This window comes from Antrostomus carolinensis, unplaced genomic scaffold (assembly GCF_000700745.2).
Source record: "Antrostomus carolinensis isolate BGI_N321 unplaced genomic scaffold, ASM70074v2 scaffold4893, whole genome shotgun sequence".
In the NCBI taxonomy this organism is placed as follows: Eukaryota; Metazoa; Chordata; class Aves; order Caprimulgiformes; family Caprimulgidae; genus Antrostomus; species Antrostomus carolinensis.
The window spans coordinates 267-10,409 of NW_010302990.1; the positions used below are offsets into that span (position 1 = coordinate 267).

Sequence of the window (10,143 nt, forward strand, 5' to 3'; positions counted from 1 at the left end):
TAGAAAAGGCGGTGTGGGTTTTTTTATCATTTGTGTGTTTTAATTCAGGTGTTTTTCAGCTTGACTGGTGAAGTTGGGAGTGGAATTTGCAAGCTAACAGCCTGTGTTCAAGTAAACAGAGTTGTTCCGACTTTGCTGTGTTAACCATGACTGTAACACAGCTTCAGGGAGGAGATAGTGTCTCCTCCAGAGTATCACATCTTACAAGTTTTAATAATAAAATTAAGTTTGGAACAGTTTATAAAATGTGGTAATATGTCTTCCATGTTTCTTTCTAGAGTGTAACAGCTGCTGAAGTAAAGATTTAAAGCAGGTCTGATGACAATGAAAGCAAACTTTCCTGTGACAGCAGGATCTATAGTTGTCCCTTATGGGCATGTGATTGGAAATGAGAAGTGGAGAGGGTCAGAGATAGCCCAAAGGCTACAAGGTAAGCACAAACAAATTGGAAGAGGAAAAACAACTCAGGCAAAGCATTCCCTTCTGTCACCCAGTACTGTTAAGACTGGCTGCGATGTGCTTCATTCTGTGCCTGACTGGTCCCATAATTGTGGCACAGCCTTTGTCAGCAGGCTGAAAATTCCTATTTGTCTGTCATGTGTCCACATAATCAGTTCTGTCAAATGTGCACAGTTGCTGAGCACTCTAGAGAAGGAGCAGAAGTATCTGCTCATGGGGGACCACAGCAGTGGAGCTATTGTGAAAGCACATCTCTACTGAAGCCCCTTGAATTTGGATATTTGGACTGTGCTATCAGGTGTTGGCAGAACAAACTAAATTAAGATGATCCTTTCAGAATAGCTTGTGATGTTTTTGTTCAAGTCCAGAGTTTACTGAGAATCTATCACACTTTCTAATCTGTAGTTTGGCATTACTAAAGGCATCACACAGAACTTTGTACTAGTTTTGCTTAAAGAGAAGAAAGGCTTTTAAAGAATATGAAGTTTGCTGCCAAGTCACAAGAGTTATTGACATATTAGGAAGGTTGTGCTGTGAAAATTATTAGTATATTTTTAACTATTTTTTTTTTCAATCTCGCCTTAAGGTAAAGTTAGACTCATCCTTGAAGATGGCTTGGGACTTGTGGATTTTCATCTTTCAAACAAAATTTGCATTTTATATATTTCTGAAGCAGATTTGGTTGCAGGGGATGAATTCAAACGAAGATTGGTTCGGTTTAGAAATGTAAGTACTACATAAAGAGAAAAGGGAAAGTTTTCAATTGGTATTCGTTTATTCTATTCTTCTGAAAACATTCTTGTGTTATTTTTAAATTCTAGTGGAGCTAAAATTTTGTGATAATTTCCATCTGAAAATTGAAAAGTTATGCAGCTGTGTAATAAATAATGTTGTATTAAACCTCAGTACTTGCTGCAATTTCTATTCTTTCTCTGATTTGCTTTTGGGCTGCTCCTACTTGATAGAATTTTTCTCTCTGTTGCATTCCATCAGCTTGTCATTAACAAAGTCTTTTCTTCTTTTTTCCTTTCAATACAGGCCAGCAGTCTTGGGGGAATTGTAATTGTAGAGAAAACCCAGCTAAGTGATCAGTACTTCTTAGCAGTACAAAAACTTGTTGTGCTAGAACTTGGAATGGTGTTGCTTCCTGTGGCAAATCAAGGAGAAGCTTCTCAACTTATTACTCAGCTAGTAAGTTTCTGTGTTAGTGGATATTTATTAACATATGGAACAAGAGAAGAATTACCTGTGGTAAACACAATCATCGCTCATTTCAGAAAGAATACCTGGGATCTTAAAGGAATGCAACATACTTTGTTGTTTGAATGTAAGGAATAAGTATCCTGCAATAGTAATATGGTAGTATAGCTCAGTGGAAAGAGGCCTCAATTGGCAACAACAACAACAAAAAAAGTTGAATATGATACTGGATTTTTTTAGTGCAATCTTGCCCCGAGGTGCCACTGAATAGCATTAGGCAATCCTCGTTTAAGTTCTCTGTCAAAACCAACTTGAGGTTTTGCTTTATCTCAGGCTGGGGAAACTGTTCTTATGTTGTTTCTCTTTTCCTTTATCCTTTCTCTAATTGCATCAAAAAGATGACAAAATCATTGTTTTAATTCATGGTTGGTATTAAGAAACTGTTGGTTTCCTAGTGAGATTTTGTGGATCTGCATCAAAACCCTTAATAAGGGTGCACACATTTAAGGAGGTAGCTTGTTTATTAAAAAACTTCCTCGTTACTGCATTGAACTCTGGAGATGAAAGAAACGATTTTAAAAACCAAAAGCAGAGCTCCAGCAGAGGGCACTCGGGGTCACTTACGGGTTTTTTTTTCCCTTCAGGTCCGTGAACAAAGTAAGGATCAGAACAGTAATCCCTTTATTCGTAAACAGTGTTCTCAGCTGGCAGAGCCATCTCTGTTTCGGACGGTACAACAAATTCCAGGAGTTGGGAAAACAAAAGCTCTGCTTTTATTGCAACAGTTTGGAAGCATCCACCGGCTTTGTAACGCATCCGTCGAAGAGCTTGAGCTGGTAGTTGGACAAACGGTAGCACAACAAATTCACACTTTTTTCTGTTCCTGACATGCATGTGTCGTGCTGTTTTGGAAAACAAAGACTTTTTGGTTTTATTGCAAGTTATAAAATTTTGCTTTTAATAATCACTCATTATGGTAATTTCTATAATCCCGGTAACAACAGGAGGTGTTGACTCATCCTCTAGATAATATTCTGCTGCTGCTGCTTTACAGCTGTTCTGCTCATGTAGATTGAGCTGTAAAACTGCCTTGGAAGGAGGGCTGTGAAGTGTTTTGCACCTATCATCTTGCACAAAAAACTGAGAGAAAGATGTCTTTTTCAGCATCCATAGAAAAAAATGGAAAAGCAATTTGTTTGCTTACTTTTGTCTTCCAGAAATAAACACCTTGTTACTATGTGGGTGGTGTTATCTTCTCAGTAACCAGAAATGTGCGTTACAGGGCTTTAAAAAAGTCAGCATACATTGCTTTTTAGTAATACCTTTGATTTATAACTTTTTGGGGTTCCTTTGGGAAGTCCTACTGGAATACATCTTTGTCTTTACACTAACTTATTTCTCTGGTTCCTTTTGCAGTTCACAGGGTGTTACCAAATTTATTCCCTTGTGTCTAATATACAAAATATTGTTTAATTTACATTGTGCTTTTGAATATAGGTTGGGATAATAATAATAATAAATTAAAATATATTTTGACATATTAATTATATCAATTATACTATAATATATGCTAGAAAGAAAATAATATGGGAAGCTTTAATCAAAATTTGTAATTCATCCTATTCTTCCAGTATTAATCTTTTTAAAAGTTATTTGTAAAGAGGAGGATTGGTTTTTCTGACATCTTGCATTTTATTTTAAATTATGTTCTTATCCTATTTAGGGTAAAATTGCCTTTTGCCTCATGTACTCATTAAGGAGGTATGTGAAAAGCTTCTTTTATACTACTTGGGTTTTGGATCACAGCAGGAAGGCAGTTGAACAGGATTTTCAACTCCCTTTTGTAAACTAAAGAGAAGTGAGTAATAGAACCTTGGCACCCCTGTAACCAATCTCATCCATCAGATAGACCTGTTATTTATATTGATTCCTTACCCCCTGTAACCAATCTCATCCATCAGTTAGCATGGAGAGCAGATAGACCTGTTATTTATATTGATTCCTTACTTAGGATAAAAATACACTTCTCATTTGAGCGTAAATATTTAGTTTACTAAATAATAAACATCAGAGTTTCCAGAACAACAAACAGAACAAGATACTACATTCTTACAACTAGGGAATGCTTAAGCTTCTTTCTACATCTGTTTGTTCACATTGTATTCACTCTCTCTCAGACTTAATACCTTTGCTATGGAGACTGGATTTCACATCTAAAGGTATGTGGCTATTGATGTTACAAAGCAAACACCTTTTCACTACTTCAAATGGCCATCTGCTCAGTGCATTAAATACAGTTTAATTAAAGTAGTAACAATTAGTACTAATGGAATTATAGGATGAAACACTGCAATCTATGAATCTATTGCAGACCTTTATTTTTAGGGCTTTCTAGTAGCCCTACACATCCTTGTAGATATAAGCTTGCTACAAATGTTTCTGTGGTCTCAGCAAGAACTAACTTGCTGTGAAATTAATATTTGCCTTAAGTTAGCTGTTGGTGACTGCTCAGTGCAGAATGAGTCTTTAGAAAATACTAAGTATGTATTTGAATGGCACTTGAGAAACATTTTGACTGGAATTAAGGGGGGCAGGGGGAGTTAAATAAAAAAAAGACCCCCACTCCAGCATTTCCTCAAGAACTAGTGAGTGTGATGATGGGAACAGACAGTTAATCATGCAGCTAAGGGGAAATATATTTGCAGGAGGACTATCATAGTGGGCTAAGAGAAATGAAGAGTTGGAAGAGGGGGATTGATGGGACTCTGCTTAAGATTTCATTGGTTGGATAGTAATTTTAGCTATACATGCAAAGTAAATCTCTTCTATATGGAATATTGTATGGCAGGGTCTTGCATATCAGTAAATGACTGCTGTTGCTTGTGTGTGTAAAAGAAATGCTACTACAAATATACATGACTAATAACTGCTAAGGATGGGTGAGTCACAAGTAAATTACAACTTTTTTTTATGTAACTCTTATAGAGAAACTCTAGAAATATATTATCACTCTTTGCAAGGAGGCAAGTTTTAGACTGTAATTTATAAGTCCCTGTATTATACAATATAAACTTTTAAGAAAGACAGTTTCTTAGATTTTTGTCAGAAACATGCAAGAGGTATGGTAAGTAGCAAAAACCTGTAAATTACACTGTATCATCCAAGCTGTAGCAGAATCAAAAAGCTACTAAATAGAAGCATCTAATTTTTATTAAATAAGTGTCATCAACATATTTACATCTATTACACAAGAAACTAAAAATAAATGACAACTATAAAGTTTACACCCAGATGCACTTTACCCTTATTTTAAGTTTTGAGTATCAAACAGCATATATCTACTCTGTAGATGGCAATGTTAACTAACACTACAGTGTTAGCAATTTTCAGTTAATTTCAATTTCAGAAAATAGAAGAGTCTTAAAGAAATGCTCACACAGTTATTTTTTAATATATATATATATAGCCAGTACTTGCCCTTAAATTGTTTTGTTTCAAGGGGGGGAGGATTTTGTATCCACTTGGTTTTTTTACTTGGTGTGATAGTACATAAATGTTCTACCACTTAAGACTCACAAGCACTTCTTTTCTCATATTTTAAAGCATCACCACAATTTATGTGCTCTTGATCAAGATACTGGAATATGAGATTTGTTCCACAGCTATCAATTTTATCAAGACTAATGAGATACAAGTCTTACAGTAAGTAGGTTAAATAAATTCAAGTTTGGAACAAAGCTTGTTTTTAACAATTGAATCAGCAGGCGTTTAAAATGTATCCTAGATCAGAAAAAGAGCAGAGTAAAAGCCTTTTGTAGTTCAAAAGATCTTTTGACTTCTAAGCCTTCTAATTCTCTTCCAGAATGAAATTTAACTATTCAGTAGAATACAGCTAGTATTCTCAGAAAGAGAACGTCTGTGCATAAAAACCATAACACAAGGCTAGTTTCTCTGAATAACGTTACCCTCTCTCAGTCTTAAGTGATTTATTATTGACTCTCAACTTTTACAGCAAAATCATCCTTTAATAGTGTCCCCTATTGTTTTGCATGCAGCATCAAGTTTGTAATAAATAACTCTCATCTATCATAGTTATAAAAAATTAGTCATGGTACTGTATTTTGAAATTCCAAAGGAATCCAGTCCTCGTGTAAGCAATTCTATCATCTACACCTTGTTATTGCATACCTCCCACATCTCTTCATTCTAAGCTTCAAATACTTAAGTTGTACAGTTTTTGCCAGCCTCTGACCTTCACAGTGGTTCAGTACACAGTAAATGAAGGCAGCGGCATTTGTCTGAATTTATATACCCGTATCTATAAAGATAAAATGATCAATATTTTTTTATATACATTTTAAAGAAAAATGTCATGTTAAAAGATTCAGTACAATGAACTTTCTGTATTCAGAAGCGTGAAGGGAGAAAGCTTCTTCTTAATCTGAGAACTTCCAGCCACAGCTGAAGGAAGGCAAAGGGTGCTTGCAGCTTTCTGTCTATTTTTAGTTCCCCAACTCAGAAACGGCAGTTTTAGTGGGGCTTTCTTGGTCTGATCAATCTTATCCTCTTCCATGGCTAAACAGATTAAGGAATAGGTCTTCTGCATTCCCACAGAGTAAGTTGCACTCTTACTATGCTGTAGGAAAAAGAGAAGCATTATAAGAATCAGTCACCCAAAATGGGTCAAAATTTTGAAGGTAACAAAAGATTACTGTGCAAATAGTTTTCCAAGGCAGACTACAGCAAGCTTGCTGTGCTAATGACACACTAACTGAACACAAGGCCCTCACAGTGCTGTGATTCTGGTATTTTGCCCATATAGTCTCAAGGGTATACTATGCAAAGCATAAAGGGACTTGGGAATCTTTTCCATGGGTTCTGTTATAGTTAGTATTTTCTGGCTTCTAGCACACCTATATGACATATACCCTAACCTCTCTGCACAGCTTAAGTGTGTAGTTCTTGCACAAATCTCTGAAGGGGAGTCTTTCTGCTGTCTTTGGACAGGTTCCATGTTGATTTCAACTATGACAAGAGCTACTGTAAGACATTCTTTTGGGATACCTGAAAGGCACAACCTTCTCAGTCTTATCTTAGCTGTGCCCTGAAGCAGTTTGATTATATTCTAGCCTTTTGTTTCCAGTAGCAGTTTGGAATGGCAGGTGTGCAATTCCTTATTTTTAATATGGAAAATCAGCTTCTTAAACAAAACAAGGAAACCTAACAGCAGTAAGAGCACCTTGACCACTTCTAAAGCAACAACCATGCCTAAGCTTGCCAGGGAATGTTAGAAGCATGAAGCAGTGGATTTAGCTGAACTACACGTTCTCTCACACTACAAATAAGTTTAAGTTATTTAGAGCTTAACATTTTTTAATCTTGTGATCATTTTTCCTTAGTCTAGAGCTTCTACAGCAGCTTAATAACTGACAGTTCAAATCCACCCAAAATAAAAAAATACATACATTAATCTGATCTAATACAAAAGTTGCAGATCAGTTATATTAACAGTGCATAGAAAATAAGCATGTGGTCTTGGATGTTCTGTTTCATTCCATGATTGTTTCATTGTGACTTTTCCAATCCTGAACAGGGTAATATTTTCATCCTCTGGGACAAGTTAGGGGAAAATAAAATATGCCCTGGAATTTATAATGCAATTAATCTAAGTAGCTCCACTTCAAAAAAAAAAAACCCCACTATCCAACCATTCTTATGCACACAGACTGTACTTTAGCTTACTAAGTCATGATGATTTAAACAGACTGTTTAAAACTGAACACATGCCTGAGTGCTTTATATATTCACTGGTAGAACGGGATATCTGACTACATGAAAGTAAACATTCATCAGGATCTGAAGCCATGAAAGTGAAAAAACTCACATATCCAATCTGGAAAACATATTTGCCTCATTACATACCATAGATGCCGCTGTATCCTGGCAACTGATAACCTCAATCTCAATGGGCTGCTCTCCCATGCTTTGGAATTTTTCCAGCACCTCATTCACTCCAAGCCACTTGCAATCCATGCCACCAACTGAAACAATGTAGTCACCTTCTTTTAGGCCCATCGACTGTCAAAAAATTTTGCACAGGTTATTGTCTGGAATTATAAAGATGCATAAAATGTTTCTGTAATCACAGAGTATCAGCCCTAAAGGCACTTCCCTCTTAAATGCTATAAAACCATTGTCTAGCCAGGTATGTGGAACAGTAGTGTATACATAACATAGAAAGATGCAACTTTTTCAAGTAAAGAAATTACCAATTTGAGTTACCATTGATAAACGTGATTCTGGCATACTCAAATGTTGGCTCTTTTTAGGTCCTTTTTGCTTTTCTCCTTCAGTAAATAAAGCCTGGTGTTTTCCTTGGGCACATGGTACCTTACCCTCCCTTCCCAATCCCCATCCTTACTGTTGTTGCTACTTTCTAAGCCTTTATCCCTTCTAACTTCCCAAATTAGATGGGAAATAACATTTGCTTTTATTATTTGGGACTTTTTACCTATTAAGTGTGAAGAGAGAAAGAAATCAACTCTAGTTCAATGTGATGTCAGGATTATGGATACTCTAACATCTAAGATGTATATAGCACTGAAATTGTGTTCAGATTATATGAAGGCTATACTGATGTATAGTAGAACTCAATAAATATTCCATACACCAGTATGAACAAGCTAAAGTTACATTTAAAAGACTGTAATGCTAGAGTCTGGAGATAAATTATTAATATTGCACCAATGTACTTACTGCTGCAGAACAAACTGGATCGAGACAATAAATCTGTACTGGTGAACCTCCTTTCAGACTGAATCCTAACTTTCCTGCTTCACGGTGGATGTGAATGGTACGTGGAGCCGTCCATCTCTGCTTGGCTGAGAACACTGTCAGTGGGCCCTGGAGGTTAACATGGCAGCAGGCACGTTATGGTAAGTAAGCATTTCTGTTTTTTTAAGTTACAATGCCTTAAGCTCATCTTGTCTAGGTTTTACCCAGGTTAACTTCCAGCTCCTTCCATTGAAATGGAACAGTGAGATTTATCCTCGTAGTTTAAGATATCTCCTGAAATGCTCAGCCCTACTTCATGACTGTTTAGGTGATACTTCAAACAGAGTGGGATGAGAGCAACTAACACGTTGCTCTGAGATGTCTGTAAGGTGTGCAGAATCTTCTGGCTGCAACAAGCTCTAAGGTCTTCTATTACTCCATTTTGGAGAAGATAAATTGATTCATGAAACACTGCATATTCTGTTCCTAACCACAACTCCCATTCCCTTTGCCCACTGATACACACAGAGCCACCTGAAAGACTGGCTTTGTAGCATGCAACATTCTGCATGTCCACCCCTGAGTACTACATGTTTCTTCCCACCTTTAAGTTGTATGAAATTATCCATTGAAACTCCATGGGACTTTTATGAAGGTTATCAAGAATGAATGCTGTGCAAAGCCATATGGGACTTTCATTTTTTCTAATCTCAAATTGACTTGTATCTCTGAAGCAAGGATTAATTTCTCCCATAACTTCTGAAAAAACCCAGTTACTACAGGATCATTTTTTCAGGCTAAAATACTTGTGTCCCCTCCCTCACATTAGAGTGAATTTATACTTGCTAGCAAAATGACAGAGGTTAATCAGCGTTAGCATGTTACATACCAGCCTGTGGAAGAAGTCTTTAACTTTCACCTTTGAAAACTGAGGAGCAATTGTTTCTATTTTATGCTCTGTTTTAGCTAAAACAAAAAGAAAAACAAATTAATTTTCTCTCAAGTGTTAGTTAAAAGAAATACAAATTTATTTTTCTTGCATTCCAAGCTAGATAGAAATTTCCCCTAAATTCTTATCAGGCTGTAGAAAAAACTCATTTTTGTGGAAATTTGCAAGACAAATATCTGAATCATCTTAAAAGTATCTTTGGAGCTCATAATATCAAAACTTAAAACAATCCATCCAAACAAAACTATGCTATTCTCCTCTTTAATTTATTTTTATTTGAGAAATATTCAAAACCCTCATTCTTTCACACTGCTTCCAAAGAGGAAAGAATTGGATGACCTGTACTAATGTCGGAAGAACCAATAGCAGTCAAATTGAGTTAACAACTTAGAGCAGTGTAAGAGTTGTGCTACAAGAAACAGTTATTAGTTCCCCCCCCCCCAAACAATTTTAGCTTCTAAAGTTTCTCCATTTTTTTTCTAACTTATAAGACAGTCACCAAAAAAAAGCTGAGTTCAAAATAATAATCATTGTCATCTACCCCAGAAAACAGCGTGGCCAGAGACAGAAACACTGCAGAGCAGCTGTAACAAAATTCATCTATCTGTGATTGAGGAAACATGTAAGGAATCTGAACTCAAATGTACAGTATATAACCTGTACATTCTTTATATTGTGTATGGATGCATATATAGTATGCATTGGATGCACATATAGTATGCATCCATCCATATATATATATACACACACATATATATATA

The 10,143-nt window shown here is 36.0% G+C and overlaps 2 protein-coding genes across 2 annotated transcripts in view; one reads left to right on the forward strand and one right to left on the reverse strand.

Moving 5' to 3' along the window:
• Window positions 1-318: 318 nt before the first annotated feature.
• FAAP24 (FA core complex associated protein 24) lies at window positions 319-2,546 on the forward strand. The gene is made up of 4 exons (XM_010163931.1): window positions 319-430; window positions 1,046-1,185; window positions 1,498-1,650; window positions 2,304-2,546. Exons 1-4 carry the CDS (start codon window positions 319-321, stop codon window positions 2,544-2,546), a joined length of 648 nt encoding a protein of 215 aa, XP_010162233.1.
• Window positions 2,547-6,043: 3,497 nt separating this feature from the next.
• The window catches only part of RHPN2 (rhophilin Rho GTPase binding protein 2), a gene marked incomplete at its 5' end in the record, with an annotated part of 16,178 nt that continues 12,078 nt past the window's right edge, over window positions 6,044-10,143 (reverse strand). Inside the window, 4 exons of the mRNA XM_010163932.1 lie at window positions 6,044-6,295; window positions 7,582-7,737; window positions 8,416-8,562; window positions 9,323-9,399. Coding sequence (XP_010162234.1) covers window positions 6,044-6,295; window positions 7,582-7,737; window positions 8,416-8,562; window positions 9,323-9,399 — 632 coding nt within the window. The remainder of the gene's footprint in view (window positions 6,296-7,581; window positions 7,738-8,415; window positions 8,563-9,322; window positions 9,400-10,143) is intronic.